This window comes from Drosophila eugracilis, unplaced genomic scaffold (assembly GCF_018153835.1).
Source record: "Drosophila eugracilis isolate 14026-0451.02 unplaced genomic scaffold, ASM1815383v1 contig_90, whole genome shotgun sequence".
NCBI classification, from domain to species: Eukaryota; Metazoa; Arthropoda; class Insecta; order Diptera; family Drosophilidae; genus Drosophila; species Drosophila eugracilis.
Window position 1 is genome coordinate 5104041 of NW_024573812.1, and position 23778 is coordinate 5127818.

Genomic DNA, 23778 nt, shown 5'->3' on the forward strand with positions numbered 1-23778 from the left:
CCGCAATGTTTGTGCGAAACATAAAAAAAGCTTTGCACATACACACAGCGGGAGTGAGCGAGCGAGAAAGAGGAGGGCAATACACACACACATGCATACAGTGGCTGTATAGTAATTTTATTCCGGTACTATTCAACTGATGAAGCTTCTGTTGCTGCTGTTGTTGTTGTTATTGCCAGCAACATATTGCTAGTGCCACACTCTCATTTTGGTTCCTCTCCTTTTCCTTTCCTTTTTTTACTACTACTTTTTAGTAGTATTTTATTTTTTTTTTTGGTGATGATGATTACGCTGCTCTTTTCACACACACACAGGGATACACATACAAACGCACGCACAAGTCAGGCCCAAGTGGGTAATTTGTTTTATGAGTAGCGGCAAATAGCACTTGTGTATGATTGTCGCTCTTCTCCTCCTTCTTCTTGTTGTTGTTACTCTTCTCTTTTCGTTTTCTTGATTTTTTTCTGTTGTGAATGACAGACAGCTACGAGTAATAATTTTTAATGCGTTTTTGGCATTTCTACGCTGCTTTGGGTTAATTGCTTGAAACGCGACGAAACACTAAAGCACACGCACACACACATCGATACGCGTTTACGGCCAGAGAGTGAGAGAGAGAGCGATAGGCCAACAACACTTTTTATTGTTGTTGAATTAAATAAAATGCACACGAGCAAAATAACACTAAGGAGCACCACTGCTTACTTTTTTTAACTGATTTAAATCCTTATTTGTTGTTTTTTTTCGGTTGTTGTTTTTGTTTAATTAACAATTGAACCTGATCCGCTCAGTGTTTTTTTGTTGTTGTATGTTTTTGTTTGGCGACAGCGTTTTATCCGTGGCTGTCAACGTCCGTTCGCTTTGAGTATTTTTCCCGAACGAAGCGAAGGAGCAACGCTTACAAAAGCGCATAAATTGAGAGGCGAGAGTTGGCTAGCAACGCACAGGGTTGTCATGTCGGCGTATGGTAAATAACAATTTCATTTTTGATAAAATGCCTTAATAAGGTTGTTGATTAATCAACATTTGATATTTTAATTTTCTTTTAAATTATTTTGAAAATATTGAAGTGTTAACTAAATATGAATTCTTGTAATAAAGATGAGTTTTTGTTTTACTTTTGTCTAAGACTGACAACCCTGCGGCATTTTCAACTCACACATAGACGCTATGCAGCGCACACACAGGCATTCCCATGCACATACACAATGGCTCTCTGAGCGGCATTTCTTTAATGGCGGCTTTTCGCTCTTGCTCTTGCGCTCTTTGGCGCTGCCTCTCTCCCGCTCTCTTGCTCTGCTGACGCCATATTGCGCAGTTATGTATGTTCATCTCTTTCCAATTTGTTTACAGTGCCGTCGTGTGGTCTCTCACTTGTCCGTTGTTGTTGCTCTTGTTATTGCTATGCCACTGCAAATTGTTTTTGGTGGGGTCCTGAGGATTGATTACTGATTGGCATGTCGTTCGCCTATAGTCAGTTGCCTTTTCTTGTTGTAGTTGTTATTTCTTGTTCTCTACTGTTTCTGTTTCTCCTTCTTATTGTCTTTCACCTTCTCACCACACGCACGCTACTAAACACACGCACGCACACCTCACCATCTCCACCTCATCCTGCCGCCTTTCATTTTGTTGTTGTTGTTGTTGCTGTTGCTTTTTGTTCCACGGTTTGGGGGAGTAGCATATAATGACATAATGAGATTTATTAGGCGCAAAATAAAGCCATAATGTTCCATTTGACCTTTGTGTAACTTTGACAGTGGTAATTCTCGCCTTCCTGTGCCACCGGCTTATTATATCGATGATGGACAAGAAATATCTTCTGTGTATATACATATACATATATATATTCATGTATATGTATGTATAAAGCTAGGCAAAACATGGGCATTTTCAATTCGTCATCAGGATTTTGAAAGTTGCCTTTGATAGGCATCGAAGCAAAAGGCAAATAAATTCCACTTTGCCTAAGTTTCTGTTCAGGAGCGTCTAGGAAAAAGGTAGGGTGACGGGGTACACTTCTTTTAATATATTTTTAAATTTTGATTGGAATATATTTTTCTGTTATCTCTAAAAACGATCAAAGATACTTTTCCAATTTGAATTTCCAATCAGTTAGCGTATAAGGGAAAAAAGTGTTGCCTAGTTATAGGCTTATGTAAATTAAAAATTGCAGTCGTCTTTTAGTAGTCACTTTTAAATGTTCCTTAATTTAGTAATTCCTATTTTAAAACAATTTTTTATAGATATTTCCCAAGTTATGCAATGATTTTGCCTCTTTAGTACAAGTTAAACAAAGAAATCGAATTTGATAGCACATTATCCTTTCGACTCCAGCACAGTTTCATAATATTTTCATCCTTTTTCCTGGTTGCCTGCCACACTGCGACGCTTCCCGATGCTGGCTTTTCCTTTTTGCCGGAAAACTTGTTTGTGCTTTGCAACCAAATATACTTGGGCAAAGTGTTTGCTCCTTGTTTTTTTCCATTGGCATTCGGGCACGCTCTCTCAATTTTATTGCTGTGATTGTGATTTCTAGTTGGATTTGACTATGCACGCATACATACACACACACACATACACACACACACTCACATCGATGGCATTTGGGGAATTGATATCCTTGTGCGCTTTTTGCAAGAGTTCAAATATTTTTCATTTTATTGCTGACACACACAAGCACACATACACGCAAGTGGAGAAGTGGGTTGGTGTAGGAGTTAGTAGTATGTTTGTTTGTATGTATGTCCAGGAAGGACACGCACGTCCTGGGCCCAAGGGTGCTCAGGCAAACAACATTTGTCAATGCTGGCAATATTTCACTCCGGAATGGTCCGTTGCCACTGGATGCCCTCAGTTTACGGCTCAGTGCCTGGCCAAAGGACCAAAGGAACTCAAAAGGCCGGACAAATCCAGTTCGTACAGTTGAGGCTAGAAGAAAAGGGCAAAAGTCTTCTTAAGAATGCAATTACCTAGGTTTATGGTTTACTTTTTAGGTAATTTATTTATACATTTTACTTTCTTAGATTTTGTTTTGTAATAAAAATGTTAAATGTTCTTCAATAATGTATAATTTTTGAACACTTTTAATGTTTTCTTAATACTTAAACGTAAATTTAATCTAATATTTAAAGAGTTAAACATTTTGATAGCCACTGTGTTTCCTGTCAAAATGAAAATAATCCCCCAAAGAGGCGTTCTTGTTTGTATATGTTTGTTGGCCAAAAATGTTGCACATCAATAGAGACATATATAGATATATATGTTTGTATAATACGATATATATATATATATATATATATAGGAAGGATAACCTTCCGCCCGCTCTGAGCAAATTATGTAATTATGTGCGTTGAAAAGTGGCCAAATAAATAGAATTCGAATGGGAATGCTAATGAAGCCATTATTATTTTATGCGCTATTTAAACAAGACCGGCACAGCCACGCCTCCAACGCCAACCCCCATCCCCAAGGACAACAACATTGTATGAATAATAAAAGGGGCGCCACTTCAGCCTGGCGGATAAATAAATATTAATGCCAAACATATTCGGGGCGCGTAAGACTCATCCTTGAGCCAGTCATTGGTCAGTCGTAAAGTGATGCGTAGTGTGTGTGTGTGTGTGTGTGGAAAATGTTGAAAAGGCGAAATGAAAAGCGTTGCGTTCTGTGATTTTGACAGTGCCCATTCCACAGCTTGCCACATTTTGTTGCAAAATATGATTTCATTGTGCTCAAATTGAATTAAATTCTTGGAGTGTGACGTGCCCACCCTCAAAATTTAACACCCCCCGCCTCTGCTCTGCTAACCGAAAATTTCCCAGCTGCCACGACTCTATCTGCAGCGCTCCATCTCTGTTTTTTTTTCCTCACTTTTTTTTGCGTTTTCTGTCTCTTTCTGGTTGGGTATTTTCCTTTTGGTAGCTTTCTGAACGGAAGCGGATATTTTCAACGCGCCATTGTTATTTTTTGAGTGCGGGAAATTGTTCGCCCCAGCTTTGCTCCTCTGCGTCCTTCTCCCTTCTTAGCCCCTTCTCTTTCCCTTCCTTGCTTCTCCATTTCTCCGGGTGAAAGCAAACGAAGCGAGGGACCGACCAAAAGCGTCGTCCTTTTTGCTGGCGCTACACTCTGCGCCCCCCCCTCTCTCTCTCTCTCTTTCACTTTCCGTGTGTCTGTCTCTTTCGCTTTATCTGTGGGCGTGCAGAGGAAGAAATTTAGGATTATATTCCTTGAAAGAGTTCTTTAAGTGATAAGAAAACTGTTTTAAGAACTTATAAATATTAAAAATATTATTTAAATATTAAAAATAAAATATTTTCAAATTTATTTCCTGGCAAATTTCTTTTCCTTTCTTTTAAACTTTCACATTTTCTGCCCTGTGTGTCTGTGTGTGTTTCTCATCCGCTTCATGCTTATCATTGTGTTGAGCTTCAACGTCCTTTTTGCCCCACCCCCTCTCTCCACCGCCCCTGCTGCCACGCCTTGTCGACAGCTTTGTTTGTGTTGTAAATATAATTTTACGACTCTGCCTCTGTCAGACTCGATGCTCCCCCCGCCCCATCGCGTTACCCTCCGCGCACTGTCAGTCATTTCGTCAGTTTGTCTGTCCTTTTGGGTGGGTTTCCTACACCCACTATCCACTACCATTCCAACCACCCACAAGCCACCCCTGGCTTTTCCTTTTGCCCTTCATCAACTGTCGCTGCTTTTTGTCTGTCGCTTTTTCTCCCCCACTTAACATTTTATTAAGCGAAAATGCTTGTGCCGTAAAATGTGCGCTTACATGTTTGCCCGCCCACCAATCTCCCACTGCCGCCGCCGCCTGTTTTTCCCAACCACCCCCTCGCTTCACCCCTCTGGGTATACGCACCCTTGGGCTGCTCTGCCGCAGTCATCGTCGTCATTTTCATTTCCTGTGGTCGTATTTATGCTTTTTATTTGAATTGATTTTATTTCGTTGCCTTTTCCATTTTCCATGTGGCGTGAGCCGAGCTTATCCTTGTGTTTCCCCCCACCTTCTTTATCCTCTGTAATGGTGTGGGTTGTAAGTGAGATTGTTGTCCGTGTGTGTGTGTGTGTGTGTGTCGTGTAGTTAATACGTTGATTTCATTTTTATTTTTATGATCCCTTTGCCACTTTAATGTTAATTTTATGACAATGATGTTGATGATGCTCAAAACTGACGCCAACTAAGGGCCTGACTAAGGGCTATAAATACTTGTGCTGCGTTGGAAAATGGAAAATTGTATTCGGTTTGTTAGGTATTTATGGGAATTTTGGATTAAATATGAGTTGGTTTTTTTAGTTTAAGGGAATAACTATAGATAGATATCAAAAATTTTAATGAGTTTAAAAAGTTTGTACAGGAAACCGAAAGGGTTTCAGCGTGACTTTTTTGGAATTAAAATTAAGAACTTTGGGGTAATGGTGGTTATAAATATTTAATCTAAAACAAAATATGGGAAATTGTAGGGAGTTTGAAGGTATTTAAGGGATTTTTTGTTTAAGCTTCGTTTTTTTTTTGAGTTTGTAGAGAAAAACTTAGGATTGACCTTCTGATAACTCCTTTTTGTATGGAAAATGAAAGCGGAAATTGATGGTATTTATAGGTTTTGAAGTTTAAGCAGCAGTTTTTGTAAGTTTAAGAGACAATCTATAGATTTAATTGTGAAAAATTGTGTTGATTTTGAAGGTTTTAATGTGGTTTAATGTGGATTTTAACAGAAACAGAAAAACAAACATCAATTTTTTTTAAGGTTAAAAGAAAAGATAGAAAATTGTTCTTTGATGGGTTATGGAAAATTTAGCTGAGTTTGAAAACAACTATAAAATGTTAGGAAATAACATAATTTTAAGTTATAAAATTTACGAAAAGAAGGTTGCTTTTTATTGATTTTTTAAGACTTAAAGGCATTTAAAAAGGATTTTACTTAAAAATATAAAAAATTACCAACTGACTATCTATCTGTCTTCTTTATAAGTGATTTTAGGTCCCAAATTAATTAATTAAAATATATAATTAGTTGAAAAATAGTAAAGAATAAAGAATAACAATATTAAAACTGAAAAAAAGTAATTTAATGCTTAAATGATAATGATTAAGCTATAGACTATTAATTTTATAGATAAAGTCTGTGATGTGAGTTCTCAAATATATTTTAAGCCAGAAACCAAGAAACCAAGAAAGTAGCTTAAAAGTAAATAAGCAATTTCTAAATACTTTAATTTATATTAAGCCTTCAATGTTGGTTAAAGTATTATATTAAAAAACTAAAAACGAGCAATTTTAAAAGCAGCCTAAAGCCAATGTAGCCCCTTAAAATCCCTCTAAAATCTTACAAACAACTTTAAAACCCACAAAATTTCACCAAAAAAACAAAAATCAAATACTAATTAACTAAGAAACCACAGCTTAAATAGAAAATTTTTCACATGTAAATAACAATCAATAAGCCAAACCATAAAGTTCTTCCTCTTCTCAGCTCTCTATCCCATCTTAACTGCCCGTATTTACGTTTGACATTTGTGGTAAATTGTAGCATTGCATTCCAACGGTCGTGTGTCCACGAATTACTGGAAATGCTCTGGTCAAATTTACACATCCGAAACAATAATTTTCCCACCTCAAACTCCGCTCCCCTCCCCATGCTCTCGCTACTTGCCACTTACCAAACTTGACTTGGCCACGCTAGTTGTGACTGGCCTAATTGCCGCTTCGCTTTTCACGGCCAACACAGCTCTCGGCGGTCTTAGGGGGCAACACGTTAATGGCCAGGCGTACGCATAAAATCAACAATTACATGGCACAAAGCAGACCACAAGTTCTGTGGCAGCCAGACGCACACACCGACTTGCCAACTTGCCACATCATGACAGGCTTATGGCCAACGGAGCGACGCTAATTTTAATGGGGAAGATTGTTAAAGGGGAAGCGAGGGGTATTCGGCTGTGTGATTGGGGGCAGGAGAAATAGGAGGTGGAGTGAGGGGAAAGGCGGTATGATGGCACCACTTAATGTAGCCAAAGCACTGGCCGCTACTGATTGACCATACAGAGATGGCAGCGTGATAGGTTTTGCTGGTAGTAAGTGTTATGGCTTTAGATTAGTTTTTTTACGCTATTTAACGTAAAGGCTTAACTTTAGAAAATTACATTTTTGACTTATATTTGCAGATTTGATCAGTTTTGGCGAAAAATAACCAAAACTTACATTTTGAGGTGTAAATGCCAGTCGAGTAGAAATTTAATTACGATTTTAATGAGGTATTGCATTCTATCTTTTGACCATTTTTACATTGTTGTGATCAAAATACTGAGTTTTCTGTGCGAAAAATCAGCAAATAATGACCATTATTTGGCATATTTTTGCTACGTTTTTGTTTATAAATTGGTCAAAACAAGACATACAGCTAAAAGTTTGACTGTTTTGTGCAGGTAACGACACGAACTAACGATTTGTGTAATTGTCCGACTGATTTGCGAATCTTTAATTTTTGGCTATTTTTTGCCTTTTTTTATACGGTATAAGATGATGTAACACATTTTTTTTTGCGGAAAATTTCAAAATATTTAAATTTTGAGGTGTGAATACAGTTATACGGGAATTTTAACATCGAGTTTAACGTAGTATTGCATTCTTTATTTTGACCAATTTTTGACAATTTATTGGTTCAAATATTGAGTTTTTTGTGCTAAAAATCAGGATAACGATAAATGACCATTTTTTTGAATATTTTTTTTATGTTTTTCTTCATAATTGGTCAAAAGAAGACATACAGCTAAAAGTACGACTGTTTTATGCAGCTAACGACCCTCACTTACCATTTGGGTCCTTTTCCGACTGATTTTGGGAGTTTCATTTTTTTGACAATTTTTGCATTTTTGATAAGGGGGAAAACATCATCAAAATTTGCAAAAAAAAATCCGTACATTTGGCACTTCAAACTGTAAATGCAGGTCAACCAGGAATTAGAAAAAAATTCTAAGGAAAACATAGAGAAACCAAATTTTGCAATTTTTGATAAAAAAATTGGCAAAAAAATTAACAAAAATCTAGATTCTTAGGTGCGAATTCAGTTGTACTAAAAATTTAATTCCAAACTCATCGAGATATGACATTCCACCATTCGACCATTTTTGGCTTTGTAATAAGCAAAATTCTGACTTCTTCAGCCATTCCGTATTCTGATATGTCTTGACTTATTACAGATACATAGCATATACTTTAAAAATCTTTAAAATTTAACATTTTTACATTTAAATAATAAATTCACAAATAATATACCTCTCTTTAGGTTCCAATTAAGCTTAAGAAGACTATCACTAGCCTTGTACTAATATAAATCTCCCTCGTTATATTGATTAAAATTTAGTGATTAAGCAAAATGCTGATAGCTTTGAAAGCTTTAAGTACTCACAGATAATTAGCACTTAATTAATGTTTTTATATAAAATTATATTGCCATCAAAAAGGTTAATTAAAAGGCAAGCGATTATCTAAGTCATAGATTATATAAACTTAAAGTGTATTAAAGTACTGATTTGATTTACATTTACTCATAAGAATAATTTATCATAAAATACACCCTTAGCTTAGTTTTTAATATACAACTTAATATAAATTGATTCGAACAACATTGGTATAAAAAAAGGGTGAAAAAGAAACCCATCTTAAAAGGCATTCCTTACATTTCCCTCTTTTTTTCTTTTCATAATAGATATTCCATCACAAAAGATGCCCATAAAGTGCCAAACCAACCACCACTTAAAGCAGCTGTTTAAGCTTGAGCCACCCTCATGGCGAGTACAAACCACCCACAGGGAAAAAGGTGAATCTTTGTATGGGTCCAGGGCAAACTATCAAAGTTAACGTCAACTTGAGCTGAAAACTTTCTGGCCAGTTTTGCATTGTTTTATAATCAACTTGCACATAATTTATATGCAAGAAAGTTCGTTCTACGTTTGTGTGATAAAAGGCAACCACAATGAGCAAAAGGTTAACCAAGATATATATATATATAGGAAAAGAGATATATATAAAGAGATATATATATGAACACCACCACCACGTAATGTGTGTGTATTTGTGTGCTGTAAAACTAATCTCAACAAATTATCTTTCTAGCATTCAGACTTCGTGCGTTGCCTACTTTTGGGCTTGTGGGTAGAAAAGTCACCGAGCATTTTCCTCAACTTTTCACTCAGCCAGCCAGCCAAACAGACAGACAAACAGGCACAGTGGAGAAAGTTTTCGGTGCAGAAAGTTGATGCGATTATGATTTTCAATTTTCAACAGTCAACGCCGAAAAAGCGAGAATGGACATCATAAAGTCCTGCCAACCGGGGGGATGTGGGAAATGTGTGTGAAAAAAAGGAAAAGTAGGAGGGGGTGGGGGGTGGTAGGAAATGCCAGCCATGAACAAACACAACCGCAGGGCAGATGAAAGAGAGCTACAGAAAATGTGATAGATGGATAATGTCCTGGCGGGGAGCGCTTTATGCGACGCCCAACAATAAATTGAGTTTTGCCTGGTCCAAGTCCAAGTCCAACTTCAAGTCCTGGCTAACAAAAAGAAAAAAACGAAAATGAAGGCGGCAGCTGTTTCACAAGCAAAACTCCCAAAACAGTAGCTGCAAATCCCCAGCTCAGTTATAACATTTATCGTTGTGCAAACTGCCAGGAGCAGCCGTAGAAGTTGTCCATGTTCCAAGGGATAAGGAAGCAGACAATGTCAGTGGAAAGTCCACCCATGTGGATACACTTGGGAAAGTTTGATTAACTCTTTTAAATAAAAACTCTTTAAAAAACTTTCTTAAAACAGAATTTAATCATGAAAGTTTCAAGTTATAAAATATATAATAAAATTATAATATTTTTATATATTATTAGATTTTATTATTACAACTTAAGAGCTAATAATATACTTTTATTAAATATCTTATACAGGGTGGCCCATGTAGCGTTTGCGTTTTTAACTATCAATAATTTTGACTTTGACATTTCGAATGTTATTGTCTACGGGTCAGATATTTAGTTGAAGGTATGCGGTATACGAAACGCTCAAAGAAAATCGGGAAATATTGTTATTTTTATAGCGATTTTAAAACGCAAATCTTTCGTGCGCCACACCCTACATATGATACGTTGGCCAGAGTAGGTAGGTAGCTCTTTCACTTCTTACTTTAACTTATATTAAATATTTTAGTATAAAGAAATATATATATAAGGAATACTTTATTTTTTATATTTCTTAACTAATCTCTTATATTTTTCTTCAGTGTCTTTATTTTAGTGCTCAAATAATAAAAGGCAATATGGCACAGTGGTTTTATGTCAGCCAAAACCAAAGATGGACAAATTCGTATGGTCTCCAAACTGATGAGTAAAGAGAAGAACAGTGGGTGAAGTTTTCAACTCTTTAACTCAAAATTATATATATTTTTATAATATTTTACTTATAAATAATAATATCAGTTGAATTTGATGGCCAGCAACCGAAAATTAAAAATTAAATTATAAAAAAAGTAGCTTATTGTAGGATTAAAGATCTGAACATGACCTTCAAAATAAATATTACCCAAAATATATCAAAGAAAATGATAAAAAATGAAAATGAAAAAAAATTTGTTTAATAAATCAAAGAATTTATTTTAGAAAATGAATCTTAATAGGAACAAAAACTTAAATTTTTATAAATTTATATTATTTTCTAAGGCTTTGTTTTAGGATTTGATTTTTATTCCATTAACCAAGAAATTATATTATATATACTATAAATAATTTAATATATTTTTAAACCAGACATTTCAGTATATATTACATTTAATCCTTAAATTAAAAAAATGTTTGTATTTAATTAACCAAGTCATAAATTTTTAAACTAACAAAATACAATTTCCTTCCACAGTGCTTGTCCACACACTTTTTGTGTGTCTATTCCGGTTTCAGGAATCGAAATAAAAAACATTTTGTTCACATATTTGGTTTGATTTATACAAAAAAATTGCACGCTTTATGTTCGTTTTTTATTGTTGTTATTGTATAACCTCTCTTCTCCCCTTTCTACCTCCCACAAAAAAAGAGAGAAAAAAATCACTTCTCGTGCGGCTCGTTTATTTTTCATTCCTGTTCAAATTATATTGTTGGCCAACAACAGTCTGCCCGTTGGCATCCTCGTTGATTTCAGGCCTGCCTTTCCTTTTTTTTTTTCTTTTCCTTTTTGACTGACAGCGACACCAGCAACATACCAGTAGATCCACATCCCAAGACCCAAAACCCAAAACCCAAACCCAAGCCCAAAGCGAGTGTCCAGAATCCTGTCCAAAAGGGGACCCATCCAGGCCATCAACATTAACGCGCTCCGTTGCCGCTGCTCACCCATAATAATCCTTTCAATTTTTAAATCATTTTTTATTCCAACCTCGCCAGTCTCGTTGGCCTTTTTGTGGGCTGCGACCCTCGACGGCCACGACCCTCGGCCGCAAATATTTATGAAATGAATACGCCTGGCATTCCCCATAGCCCATTGCCCGACCTCTTCTCTGATTGATGCCCACTGATGATGTTCAATGGCTGGAGAAAAGGGTTCTGATGGGCATGGCCCCATTCCAAAAATCACTTTCGTGCTCATCCAATCGACCGGCAACGTCTAACGACAATGACATGTTTATCCAGGCGGCATTCCAAGCCGATCATTTACACCTTTGCATCCCCATTCGCAATTCCATCAATTACAGCATTTAATCAACTCGTTAAGCCAGCTACGACCGAGCCCCGGCCGCACAGCGCCACCTGTCGATAACGTGTTCAGGGAGAGGGCACTGAGGGAAATTATTGGTGAGTTTTTAGGGAAGTTTAAAGGGAAATTTTCGATTTCTTTTTTCCTGTCTTAGAAATGATTTTAAGTTGATGAATTTGAAATAGGTATTTGAAGATATCGACTTAAGATAGAAATATTAAATTATTATCATTTATATTATTAAAAATTGAGTTTAAGCTTAAGAAACTAAAGTTTTTCTATAATTTTGTATTGTCTATTTAATATTTATGTTTTTTATTTTTATTTAAGTGTTTAGCTTATCATAAAAATTTAGGTATTTACGTTTTATTTTCTAAAAGATAATCTAGGTTGTTTTATGATCTCTGTGACTTTTATTTTAAAAGATGATATTTCGACTTATTTAGTTTACAGTTTTCTATAATAAATATGGAATATATATGGATGTAGCTTATTTAAATATATGTATATATAAATTAAAGCATTTATTAAAACAAAATCATTTTATATATTGTTTTTTTGTGGATTACATTTTATATATTTTTCCTGGAAAAATGTCTAAGGCTTGATTATTCATTATTATTTATTCTGACAATGTTTTTAAATGACTTTCATTAGGGGTTATCTTGAAAAATAAACTAGTAATTTTTATACACAATATTAATTTAGAATTATAGATTAACACATAATAACCTTATATATATTTTCTATTTAAAAAATTAATAAAGAAATACATTAAATAAGATGTCAAATAATGAAAGGATTTTGACAATGTTCTACTAACTTTTCTGATATTAAATAATAAATTAAATAACAATAAAAAACAGAATATATAAAATTAAAGAATGATAATAAATACAAATATAAATAAATAAAAAAAGTAATTTTTAACAGAATAATAATAATTAAAAAAATATGTAATAATAATAATGAATAAAAATTTATAAAAATTACATTTAATATCCGAAAAATATATTTCTAAAATTTTACTTTAAACACAATTTTTCTTTCACTGCCCCAACCTGCAGCGGGGCAGGAGAATTTGGGGGTGTTGGTTGAGTCGGTGAGGTAATTACGAAAATGAAATCAGTCCGAGGTAAGCTGCATAATGCAGGCGCCCAAAAGGGGGGGAGCGATGGGCCTGCAAAATTGAATGACCAGTTGATCGGCCTTGGGTAGGGGAGAGGTGGAAATACTGGTGGGTTGCCCCAGGGGCGTGGCCAGGCAATTGTTTTCTGACCTCCCTGGCCCCCTTTTTTCCCATAAACCTCTTTGGCCACATGTCCTGGTCCCGGACCTGGTCCTGTGCATACAGACAGGAAAGTTGCCGGGAAAATTCTGTGTTTGGCAAAAATTTGATTGCATATTTGGTTCTCTCTGTCAGTTGTACCAAAGGGGTGAAAATTCTGAGGGCCGTAATTAGGTTGCTATGATAAATGGATGAGGAAAAAGGGAATTGATTGAGGGATTGAGAATGAAAATCAGAATGAAAATCTTTTTATGGCAGGGAAAAGGTTTTAGTTTCTGGTGAGGAAAATGTTACATCAGTTGGTATCATAATTTGTCGTTATATTTATGCTTTTGAGTTAACTATTTGCCTTTTTTTATATAATTTGTTAACTTTTAATTAAATTTTATAATTTCTGACATTCCTTCTGACTGCTAAAGAATGTTAAGAGGAAAAATGAAAAATGTGACCAAAATTAAAATTAAAAACAATACACATTTTTCTGCAATAATCAAAAATATTTTTATTAATTAAAAATTTAACCCTTTATTTTGACCACCAAAAATTCCTTTTTCTGCCAAAGAATTTCACATAAAAAGGTTAAACACAAAAAAAAAGGAATAACTTTCACAAATAAATACAATGAAAATTAAGTAAATGAAAATGCAGACAGAAAAATTGTATGTCCAACTGTGCGTATGCGCAATGTGCCGGCGGCAAAACGAAGGGAAACGAATTTAATTATGAAAAATTGAAAGCCCTTTGCTGGGCACTTGAAAAATTCAATTAATCTCTTGATATCTGCCAAACGGAATTAATCAAAGTTCTTAAACAAAAGTTTTTTTTTTATATCAAAAAGACAAAAAAAAAGGCATGAAAAATCAAGTGTTTGGTTTTCCTTTCATTGAGGGAATTTTCTTTGCTAGCCAAAACTCAATTTCCGCTGAATGAAATCAAAAGAAAGGCAAGACGAGGGGTTTTCACTTGCAACATATAAGAAAAATCGTTTGCCAACAACGGTTGGGACAAATAAAAATCAAATTTAAAGCACTGAGAAAACCCCGTTTGGAAAAACAGGCCGGAAAATGGGTATGCGAGAAGGGGGGAGGGAGGGGAGGCGCTTACACACACAAGTAAATGTCGCAATTTTACGAGTCAATATAAAGGTGCCTGGGGAGTCATTTACAGGCGCACAGCGGTTTGCCTTCGCTCGGTTTTCTTTGGCAATAAAACATCTCACAAAAAGGGACACGGGTCACAGGACTCGGAAAATGCAGGAAAAGCGGAAAAAGCCAACGGTAAAGACGCGCTACGTGGAAATACCTTTTGAGCCCGCAAGCAGGGCAAAGCGGAAGGAAAACACGTGTACAACGGCCTTTAGGGCTTGGTCTTGGGCTAAAGTCAAATATGATGGCAATTTTTATGCTTTTCCTCTTTTTTTTCCCGTTGAAATATTTCCACCAATGAGGCATAAAACAGAAGCCAAAACCGGAACTTTTTCCCAAGGAAGCCAGGAATGATTTACGACCACGGCTTGAGTTTTACGACAAATTTACGAGAACATTGCAATTTGGCTATTATTAATTTAGTACAGTGAAGCTTAAGGGAGGTGGAAAGTGGGGAAAGAAAAGAAATAGAAACTTTTCTTTATATCCAAAAAAGGGATTTTAGTTCTTCAGTTAGTTTTAATTTTTCTTTCTTTTTAAATCACTAAACTTTGCACTTTTTTGTAATATTTTTTATTAATTAATTTTTGTAAAATAAATAAGGCTTGTTGAGGTATTTTTTTTTATAAAACTTAATTTTTTTTACCATCTTCTGGTAAATCTTATAGATAAGTGAGCTGAGTTTTTAGAGGCTCTGGCCGTGCAGCCATTGCAGTTGCCATGGACAATAATGTCCCCATTTCGTATGGTTATTTTGGGAATTGTTCCTGAAATTAATTAATATTTTATTTAATAAATCTAATAAGTTAAAAATTATATAGAAAACTTACTAGCATAACCAACTTCCATTAAAGATATAACTACTAACAGCGGGAAGAATATCGAAAGCCACTTCATCGTTGCCACAAATGTGATGGAACATTAACTGAGATCTTGGCTTTGCCTCACTTTTTATATGACTACATCACTTTATAGCGACGGTGATTAACACAAGAATAGCTGAAAATAAAAATACCCTAGAGTATTTTATAATTCTTTGGGTTTTTCATAAACCCCTGCTCTTGATAACCCAGCCCACGCGACTGAGGGCTTAGCCAAGATGCAAGGCAGCTTGAAAGCTTCTGCTTGCCAGCTTTGATTTTTTAATTCATATACTAAGTGAGATATACTAAGTGAGATATACTAAGTGACATATACTAAGTAAGATATACTAAGTTTGACTTGGGAAGATTGCTGCGTAAAAAAACAATAGTGACGTAGGGTGTATTCACTGATTTGATTTAATAACATAAATGGAATGTTATTTTGAATACAAATACACTGAAAATAATAAGAGAGCTTAATAAATCGATGTCTTAAAGGAAACAAAAATATTTAAATTAAAAATTAAAAATTATTTAATAAATCATTATATCTTTTTTTGATGTTTCGAAGTTGTTTTTGCTCTTATAACTTTTGTTTCTTTTCTCTGAAAATATTTTTAAAACTTTAAGATTAAGATTATTTTAAGATATATCTAAAACATGAAAACATTAACTTGTTTTTAAGATTTTCTTAATTATTTTTAACTCAAATTAAATTTTTTCCTGAAATTTGTTTATATTTCATTTAATGAATCAAATAAGTTACAAATTTAGGTTAATATATTTTTAACTTTTTCAGTTCGTTAGGTCTAATGTCCCTTAAGCTTGAGTTAATTTATATTTAGTCTTGTTTTTATACAATAACATATTTTATTTTTTAAATATGTTTTTTTGCTCTATTTAGTAATAGAATATGGTAAAATGCTTTGATAAAACTGACCATATATTACCTTAAAAGGATCAACTAGTTAAGATAGTGGCAGTAGTACTACAGGGTGGCCCATGTAGCGTTTGCTTTTTGAGCTATCGATAATTTTAACTTAGAAATTTCGAATGTCATTTTAAATTTGCCAGATATTTAGTAGAAGGTTTTCGGTTTACAAAATTATTAAGTTAACGCTCTAAGAAAATTCGGAAATATTGATATTTTTATAGCAACAAAACGCAAATCTTTCGTGGGCCATCCTTTTATATAGTTTATAAAAGTATCTATTAAAATGCTATTATCTAAATGTTATTCATTAATTTATCTTATTAAAAACAAATAAATAATACTTTTAATTATTTTTAAATTTCAACAAGAAATATTTAAAAAAAAAAATTAATTTCCTAATAATTTTAATTCCACTGAAATTATCAATAAAATTAATCAAATGAAATAAAATGTTATTAACAATAAACTTAATGTGTTAAAAAGATAATTTTATTTTATTTTTACTCATAAAAAAAGTTAAAAAGTTAATTTTATTTTATTTTTGCTCATAAAAAAAGTTAAAAAGTTAATTTTATTTTATTTTTACTCATAATAACAAAATAATAACAAAATCAAAATTAATAACTCATAAAGTACTCTTAAAAATTCTTAAAATTTTTAAAAATGTTGTAAATTTAAAGAAATTGTAAATCCCCGAAAAAAAAGTAAAAATCCAAATTATTTCCTTTTTCTATTATTCTTTTATTTCTCGTTCTAATCCCCTCCCCCGCTGATGCTGCAGCCAACACAATCCTTATTGTGAAGGTAAGTGCCACCCGGCACACGCCCACTGTATCCATCGGGATACCGAGTGCCACCCCCTGCTCCTCCTGCCCCAGGTCCAGCGGCAATTGAGGAACCACGCTGGCTTTGACCATCAAGAGCTCCAGGATAGGCGTCGGGGGAATTGATATAGACATTTCCCTGACCAGGCCTGCCAGTCCTATAGGTTTGGCCGCCGACAACCACATTTTCCGCCACCGGAGGACTGCAATCCCGGCAAGCTCCGCCGATAATCACATTTCCGGCTATGGAATAATGAAATAATCAGTTGAAGGAAACTAAAAGGGAGGACTCATCATCTCTGGTCTTACCTGTGGCCTGGGAAATCAGGACAGCGGCGACTGCAAGGGCCAGAATGGGACACTTCATACTCGAACTGGTGGCAAGACGAATCTGCTCGAGACACATGAAATTCGAAAGCTTTTAAGCAATTCCCGTTTGCTTTTGTCTGAGAAGCAAAACCAGATCGTAATGGTGGTTAGGTGGAGCAGGGGATTCGCCCACCCCAGAAACCAGTTCAATTGACAGATAATTCTGAGCCACAGGGGGTTTTCCAGACTTAAGGTTTTGTTCTGATAAGAATTAGAATTAGAATTAATTTGTTTCATTTGGTTAGAAATTAAAGGCAAGCTTGGGATAATGTTTATGCTGGAATTTTGTTTTTTTTACAAACAGAAGTTTGTTTTGGTTCTTAAAATTTATTTTTTATCTTTATTTTGCATTGATGTTTAGCCAGGGAAAGTAATAAACAAATATTAGTTCAGTGACCTTCTTTATGAAGTTCGATTATTTGTAGATTTTTGGCATTTTAAGCTTTAGAAATTAGTACTAGCTTAATCATCTAAACATTAAGAAAATAAATTAATACAAAAAAGTATGGTTTAAATAAATATTTGAATATACAAAAATATATTTTTTAAGATTTTTATAAAATTTATTAAGATTTTTAAAAATATTTTAATCTTTATATAGTTACTAAATTGTCAAAATATGAGTCTTTATTGGTTTATATTTTATATAGATGTTTATATTAAAGTAATCTTCATTATAGGTTAATTTTTTATAAAATATATTACTAATTTTAGTTTAAAAAAATTTATAAAAACTTTTATTAATTTTAATTAAGTACAAATCTTAGCTTAAAGTAAATAAAACGAACTTAAACTTCTTTAAAAGTAAGTAAAGTTGGTCTAGGTATTTATTTTTGCCTTTAAATACTCTTTGAAGATATCTAAAATTAGTTGTAAATATGTATATTTGATCTTCTTAGATTATATAGACTTATATATACACAATTAATAAGATTACATTCCGAAATCTGAACATTTCAGTACCCCTTATCTAGGTCTTGTGATTGCATTTCTGTATTTTCCCAAAAACCCCGCTTATCAGGTGGGTAAACCACTTGCTTGCTTCGCTCTACGATCCTACGATCAGGTATATAAGAACCGATCTCAATAGCCTAGAACATCAGTTGAATCTCAGCGATTACCTAGTTAGTTCAGAGAGCCAAACCAGAACCGCATTTCCATCCTCAATATGAAGTTCTTCTCAGTTGTCACTGTCTTTGTGCTCGGTCTGCTGGCACTGGCCAATGGTGAGTTTAAACTATAAGTAACTAATAGTTTATAAATATAATTAATTATATATTTTACTCCAACAGCTGTCCCCCTGTCCCCCGATCCAGGCAATGTCATCATCAACGGTGACTGCAAATACTGCAATGTTCGGGGTGGTTAGTGGGAGGTATCCTAACCAAGGTTCAAGGAAAGGCCATAGCTTAAATCAAACTCAAAAAACACAATATTTATAAAACCATCTTGCACACAAATTAAACTTAAAGACCTCAAAAACAAATAAACAAAAATAAAATACGGAATTAAAAAGAGATTTTTACATTAAGTCATGGAGGTGTATAGTACTTTATAGTATTTCCAGGGGTTATCAGATGCCTTTGATTACAGATTGCACTTGACTAAGTCTCTCTCTGAGTTGCCTCTCGCCTATATAAGATCCAGTTCTGTGAGTCGTGAACATCAGTCGAAGTCTAACCATTGACTAGTGTCTAACTTTTAGTAAGGGATCTTTAAGTCCAGAATCAAAATGAAAATCTTCTCGTTAGCTGCTGTCTTTGTGATGGGTTTACTGGCCGTAGCTAGTGGTGAGTAAAATCTTTATACTTTTTGTTATTACAACTAAGTAAATATGCTTTCTTTTAGCTGTTCCCTTGTCACCCGATCCAGGCAATGTCATCATCAATGGTGACTGCAAATACTGCAATGTTAGAGGTGATTAGTGGTGTATACCTTATCCAAGGATCACGGAAATGCCATAGCTGAATTTAAACTCAAAAAACAAAATATTTATAAAACAATCTTGAACAAAAATTAAACTTAAAGACTTTCAAATAAATAAACATAATTAAAAAACGGAATTAAAACGAGATTTTAACATTAAAAAATGGTTTCCAGGGGTTATAAGATGCCTTTGATCACAGATTGGACTTGACTGAATCTCTTTATGAGTCGCCTTTCAGCTATATAATATCACGTTTTATATGTCATGATCAGCAGTTGAAGTCAAACCAGTTGACAGTGTCTAGCTTTTAGTAAGGGATCGGTCAACCAAGAATCAAAATGAAACTTTTCCTCGTTAGTTGCTGTCTTTTTGATGGGTTTACTGGCTTTAGCTAGTGGTGAATAAATTCTATATATTTTCTGTTATTATTACTTATTAAATATGTTTTCCTTTAGATGTTCCCTAATGTTTCCGCAATATTCGGGGTGGAACAAAAATCAAATCAAACTCAAAAAACTCAACTTGCATACAAATTAAACTTAAAGACCTCAAAAACAAATAAACATAAATAAAAACGGAATTAACACGCGATTTTTACATGAAGTCAAAGGGGTTATAGTACTATATAGTATTTCCAGAGGTTGTCAGATGCTTTTGATTATAGATTGCACTTGACTAAGTCTCTCTATAAGTCGCCTCTCGCCTATATAAGATCAAGTTCTGTGAGTCGTGAACATCAGTTGAAGTCTAACCATTGGCTAGTGTTTAACTTTTAAAAAAGGGATTTTAAAGTCCAGAATCAAAATGAAACTCTTTTCGTTAGCTGCTGTCTTTGTGATGGGTTTACTGGCCTTAGCTAGCGGTGAGTAAAATCTTTATACTTTTTGTTATTATAACTAATTAAATATCTTTCCCTTTAGCTGTTCCCCTGTCACCCGATCCAGGAAATGTTATTATTAATGGTGATTGTGTAAATTGCAATGTCCATGGCGGATAATGCAAAAGTTTTTGAAGAAATACGCTTAAAGTGCCATAACTTAACTTAAAAACAAAAAACAATATTTGTACAGAAATAAAAACTAGAATTTATAAAAATGTTTAAAATATAAATACGAAGAAAAACAGAGTTTTATGGCTTTATATTTATTTTAAGTTATAACTTAAAAAGAAATGACTAAGATTTATTACTATTAATCTGTAGATAGGCAGAAAAAAAGAGTTTACTGCCCTTTTTATTAGCAAAAAAGTTGTTTTTTCTACGAACTTATTTTGTAAATTGAAAATAATTTGTATTTATTGCTCATAATCTGGAGAAAGACGATATAGCAAGGTGTTTGTAAATGAAAATATATAATATATTTAACGATTTTTATATACAGATTACAGATTCAATAATCATTTAAATATATAATAAAAATATATATATTAAAGATTAATAATTCATTATTATCAATCTCCTCACTCAGTCAACTTCTATCTCGGTCCAAAATCTAAAATCTTGTCAGTTAATTATGTAATAAATATACTTGGTTAAATCTACCGCAAGTAGAGAGATAATAACACCGATAAACTAGTCTGTCAATATTAAATATATCCATCCCCATAGGAATACACTTTCACCCCCCAATTTAACCAAGTAATTTCAGGGTTTTCCCTTAGTTTTTCCAATGATTTATTATTATTAATTTCGGTCTATTAACCACGAATATTACATCCAACACAATCGCTATTCCGCACCAAGGTACCCCCTGGATAAGGACGAGAATCAATGGTGGTAATGCCACCTCCTGACCAGCCACCACCTCCTCCTCCACCTCCTCCTCTTCCGCTAGATCCACCCAGATCTATGTACTGACCACCACCCCACTGGCGTTTCGAACGTCTTCCTATATACTGAGATCCTCCTGTTTGATGTAGAGACCACCCTCCAGCAAGGTCATCATCTTCCTCTGATGAAGTTGGCCGGCGTGGGGGTGAGGACTTAGCCTTGGGTTTGGCAGTGGTTCTACTAGCAGTACTTCCTCTGCCTTTTGAGGGTTTGTGGGTGGTGGTGGTGGTGGTGTGGTCATGAGTGCAATCCACACACTTTCCATTGATAGAGACCTTGCCGGCTGTTAAGAGGGAGAGAGAAAGAGAGTGGATTATTTATCTGGCTAAAACCCTCTCTAAGCTTTAGTACTAACCCTGAACGTAGGCCAATGTGGCCAAGAACAATAGCGCCAACAGCGTCAGGCACTTCATTATGCGACTCTCTAACCGGATCGATCTCAGGTGCCTGTCTTTTATACCCCCGTCTGGGAGATTAGCTTAGATCTGTAATCTATATATGATGTATATGAATGCATATATATATATATAACCGATCAAGGCTATAATTAAGTATAGAGCAGGTGATTTGTTTCTTTATTTGTTTTTTATTTTTTTATGATTTTGAAACAAATCTGAACTTTGGACTGTTTGCGGAATAAAAGATTAAGGGAAAATGTTAGTTTTAAAGGAAATTATGAATATATTTATGACTTTTTGTATAAAAAGATTCAAGTCATTACATTTTGTGTGATTATTTTATGTATTTTAGATTCGATTTTTAGATTATTGCAGATTTTTTAGATTATTTTAGATTTATCTTGATGCATCCTGCTCCAGGGTTTCCTAAGAAAGAAGCTCATAAAGTTTAAAGGTGATAAGTTCTGGACTATTTTTAATCTTTAAATGTAACTTAAATCTTGTTTTTTTTTAATTTTATGATTTACATTTTTTCCAAATTTTATATAATTTTTTTAAGGGGCCTAAAGGGGCTTAAAATCTTAACAAAAAGTTGAGAAATGCTAACTAAGTTAAGGCTAAAAACTTAAGAAACTTTTAAAGCTAACTTATGTTAGTTATTTCATATTTAACATAAAAAATTATGTTATTTGTTATACTTTTTTTTATTTATTTTTTAAGTGCACAAAATAGCTGTTAATTTAAAAATCGCCGCACGTGTAGATTTTCTAATTAAATTATAACCAACAGGTTTTTTTGAAGGCGCCTAAACACATTTTTATCAAGCAAAATGTTTTCAAAAAATATATACAAAATATATGCAAAATATATTATTGTTTGTTGGGATTCATTGTTTGTTTTAATTTGGGCTAATATTTTATGCAAATTCTAGAAATAAAAACAAATTTGATTTGTAAACAAAAGTATAAAGAAGTAGTTAGCTTGATAAATAGCTTTACCAATCTTTTAATACTACTCAGAACTATAAATAATTTCTCTGGAATTAAAGTTTACTATTATTATCTAACTGCTGGTACGTATATAGTAACACACCTCTTGGCTTAGCCGTAAACACTGGACTGGAATTTCCAGATTTAAATACGCAAAAACAAAGTGCCATTGAACGGCCAAGTTTCTGTGTTTTCCCAAACGGGCTTATCAGAAGCCTCCGTCTAACTGCCCATTGCACTCGTCGTCGTTGTTGCTCCCAGATCCCAAGCTTACCTATATAAGCTCTGCTCCCGAAAGCTTCAATCATCAGTTGAACTCAATCAATTGCCCAGCGCATTTAGCAATCAAAAACCGGAAACACAAATCCTAACCAAAATCAATATGAAATTCTTCTCAGTTGTCACTGTCTTCGTGGTCGGTCTTCTGGCCCTGGCTAATGGTAAGTTTAATAACTATTACTATCTTATAGTTTATAAATTAATTGATTTTCTTCTCCCTCAGCTGTCCCCCTGTCCCCTGATCCAGGCAATGTGGTCATCAACGGTGACTGCAAGTACTGCAATGTCCATGGTGGAAAGTAGGAGAGTCCCTGCCTAAGGATCTACCAAAGGTCATAGCTTATCCTAAAACCCAAAACTGAAGTAGTTATAATGCCGCTTTGTACGAAAATGGAAACTAGAATTTAATTTTAATGCAAAAATAATAATAAATGAAACAAAGAAAACTATGCAAATTGTTTTAATATTTAATATTTCTTTGAAATTTTATGCCTTTTTTAGTAATTTTAAAGTTAATATTTTTGCCTGCTGAAGGGTTAGAAAGTATTGCCTACTCTAAGGCGAAGTAGTTGGTGGTATATGGAGAAATAAATATTTTTAAATTATTTAATATTTAGAGAGATTTACATGCAATATCACTTTATTGGTAATAGACAGATAGAGGAAAAAGATTTATTATTTATTTCTTTGGTAAAAGCATTAGAAATTTAAAATAAACATAAAAAATAAATTAAATAAAAATAAAAGCAATATAAATACTATAGGAAAACATTTAAGTTAAATAATACATCAACATTTTTTAGCTTATTAATAATATTTCTCATATTTTAGCACTTAAAGTTAGCTGGTTTCCTCTGTGTAAAAATTGCGCATCCGCAGTGTTACACAAAGAGCAGAGGCAGATGAGGAATTTATTTACATATTAATTATTAGATAAAATAATTTAAGGCTGATAAGATATTAGCACAATAATCTTATACTTTGAAAGGCAAAATATATTAAAAATTAACAATAAAAAATAAAAAATGAAATCTTACAAAAAAATCTTTTTTTTAAATAATAAAAGTCAAAATAAAAACTGGGAAAAAATAATCATAATTGTAATTTGAAATATTTTTCAATGGAAGTTCAAATAACTTTGTTTTAAATTCATTATTTTATAAAAATAATTAATTTTATAGATATTATTATTGTCAAAA

At 33.7% G+C, this 23778-nt stretch overlaps 7 protein-coding genes across 7 annotated transcripts; 4 read left to right on the forward strand and 3 right to left on the reverse strand.

Annotated features, from left to right (window-relative positions):
* Window positions 1–14749: 14749 nt before the first annotated feature.
* LOC108112427 lies at window positions 14750–15235 on the reverse strand. Its single transcript, XM_017222270.1, has 2 exons — window positions 14999–15235; window positions 14750–14935 (listed from the first exon to the last, which is right to left on the reverse strand). The coding sequence occupies exons 1-2, from the start codon at window positions 15063–15065 to the stop codon at window positions 14811–14813; spliced, it is 192 nt and encodes a 63-aa protein (XP_017077759.1). The 5' UTR covers window positions 15066–15235; the 3' UTR covers window positions 14750–14810.
* Window positions 15236–16685: 1450 nt separating this feature from the next.
* On the reverse strand, window positions 16686–17223 carry LOC108112369 (bomanin Bicipital 1). Its single transcript, XM_017222198.1, has 2 exons — window positions 17099–17223; window positions 16686–17032 (listed from the first exon to the last, which is right to left on the reverse strand). The coding sequence occupies exons 1-2, from the start codon at window positions 17193–17195 to the stop codon at window positions 16719–16721; spliced, it is 411 nt and encodes a 136-aa protein (XP_017077687.1). The 5' UTR covers window positions 17196–17223; the 3' UTR covers window positions 16686–16718.
* Window positions 17224–18251: 1028 nt separating this feature from the next.
* Window positions 18252–18672, forward strand: LOC108113270 (bomanin Short 2-like). Its single transcript, XM_017223818.2, has 2 exons — window positions 18252–18384; window positions 18451–18672. Exons 1-2 carry the CDS (start codon window positions 18327–18329, stop codon window positions 18525–18527), a joined length of 135 nt encoding a protein of 44 aa, XP_017079307.1. The 5' UTR covers window positions 18252–18326; the 3' UTR covers window positions 18528–18672.
* A 141-nt stretch (window positions 18673–18813) lies between these two features.
* LOC108113268 (bomanin Short 2-like) lies at window positions 18814–19221 on the forward strand. Its single transcript, XM_017223816.1, has 2 exons — window positions 18814–18948; window positions 19007–19221. Exons 1-2 carry the CDS (start codon window positions 18891–18893, stop codon window positions 19081–19083), a joined length of 135 nt encoding a protein of 44 aa, XP_017079305.1. The 5' UTR covers window positions 18814–18890; the 3' UTR covers window positions 19084–19221.
* A 592-nt stretch (window positions 19222–19813) lies between these two features.
* LOC108113269 (bomanin Short 2-like) lies at window positions 19814–20211 on the forward strand. The gene is made up of 2 exons (XM_017223817.1): window positions 19814–19947; window positions 20006–20211. Exons 1-2 carry the CDS (start codon window positions 19890–19892, stop codon window positions 20080–20082), a joined length of 135 nt encoding a protein of 44 aa, XP_017079306.1. The 5' UTR covers window positions 19814–19889; the 3' UTR covers window positions 20083–20211.
* Window positions 20212–20740: 529 nt separating this feature from the next.
* Window positions 20741–21402, reverse strand: LOC108113267 (bomanin Bicipital 1). The gene is made up of 2 exons (XM_017223815.2): window positions 21269–21402; window positions 20741–21196 (listed from the first exon to the last, which is right to left on the reverse strand). The coding sequence occupies exons 1-2, from the start codon at window positions 21324–21326 to the stop codon at window positions 20781–20783; spliced, it is 474 nt and encodes a 157-aa protein (XP_017079304.1). The 5' UTR covers window positions 21327–21402; the 3' UTR covers window positions 20741–20780.
* Window positions 21403–22605: 1203 nt separating this feature from the next.
* Window positions 22606–23028, forward strand: LOC108112337 (bomanin Short 2). The gene is made up of 2 exons (XM_017222166.1): window positions 22606–22740; window positions 22803–23028. Exons 1-2 carry the CDS (start codon window positions 22683–22685, stop codon window positions 22880–22882), a joined length of 138 nt encoding a protein of 45 aa, XP_017077655.1. The 5' UTR covers window positions 22606–22682; the 3' UTR covers window positions 22883–23028.
* Window positions 23029–23778: the final 750 nt, after the last annotated feature.

What these genes read in the sequence shown, in the direction of transcription:
- LOC108112427 (XM_017222270.1), bottom strand. Translation starts at nt 15,065, where the DNA reads ATGAAGTGGCTTTCGATATTCTTCCCGCTGTTAGTAGTTATATCTTTA. An exon ending in AATGGAAGTTGGTTATGCTA is followed by an intron (nt 14,936 to 14,998) that starts GTAAGTTTTCTA and finishes AATTAATTTCAG; the next exon opens with GAACAATTCCCAAAATAACC.
- LOC108112369 (XM_017222198.1), bottom strand. Translation starts at nt 17,195, where the DNA reads ATGTGTCTCGAGCAGATTCGTCTTGCCACCAGTTCGAGTATGAAGTGT. An exon ending in CCTGATTTCCCAGGCCACAG is followed by an intron (nt 17,033 to 17,098) that starts GTAAGACCAGAG and finishes ATTATTCCATAG; the next exon opens with CCGGAAATGTGATTATCGGC.
- LOC108113270 (XM_017223818.2), top strand. Translation starts at nt 18,327, where the DNA reads ATGAAGTTCTTCTCAGTTGTCACTGTCTTTGTGCTCGGTCTGCTGGCA. An exon ending in TCTGCTGGCACTGGCCAATG is followed by an intron (nt 18,385 to 18,450) that starts GTGAGTTTAAAC and finishes TTACTCCAACAG; the next exon opens with CTGTCCCCCTGTCCCCCGAT.
- LOC108113268 (XM_017223816.1), top strand. Translation starts at nt 18,891, where the DNA reads ATGAAAATCTTCTCGTTAGCTGCTGTCTTTGTGATGGGTTTACTGGCC. An exon ending in TTTACTGGCCGTAGCTAGTG is followed by an intron (nt 18,949 to 19,006) that starts GTGAGTAAAATC and finishes GCTTTCTTTTAG; the next exon opens with CTGTTCCCTTGTCACCCGAT.
- LOC108113269 (XM_017223817.1), top strand. Translation starts at nt 19,890, where the DNA reads ATGAAACTCTTTTCGTTAGCTGCTGTCTTTGTGATGGGTTTACTGGCC. An exon ending in TTTACTGGCCTTAGCTAGCG is followed by an intron (nt 19,948 to 20,005) that starts GTGAGTAAAATC and finishes CTTTCCCTTTAG; the next exon opens with CTGTTCCCCTGTCACCCGAT.
- LOC108113267 (XM_017223815.2), bottom strand. Translation starts at nt 21,326, where the DNA reads ATGAAGTGCCTGACGCTGTTGGCGCTATTGTTCTTGGCCACATTGGCC. An exon ending in CACATTGGCCTACGTTCAGG is followed by an intron (nt 21,197 to 21,268) that starts GTTAGTACTAAA and finishes CCCTCTTAACAG; the next exon opens with CCGGCAAGGTCTCTATCAAT.
- LOC108112337 (XM_017222166.1), top strand. Translation starts at nt 22,683, where the DNA reads ATGAAATTCTTCTCAGTTGTCACTGTCTTCGTGGTCGGTCTTCTGGCC. An exon ending in TCTTCTGGCCCTGGCTAATG is followed by an intron (nt 22,741 to 22,802) that starts GTAAGTTTAATA and finishes CTTCTCCCTCAG; the next exon opens with CTGTCCCCCTGTCCCCTGAT.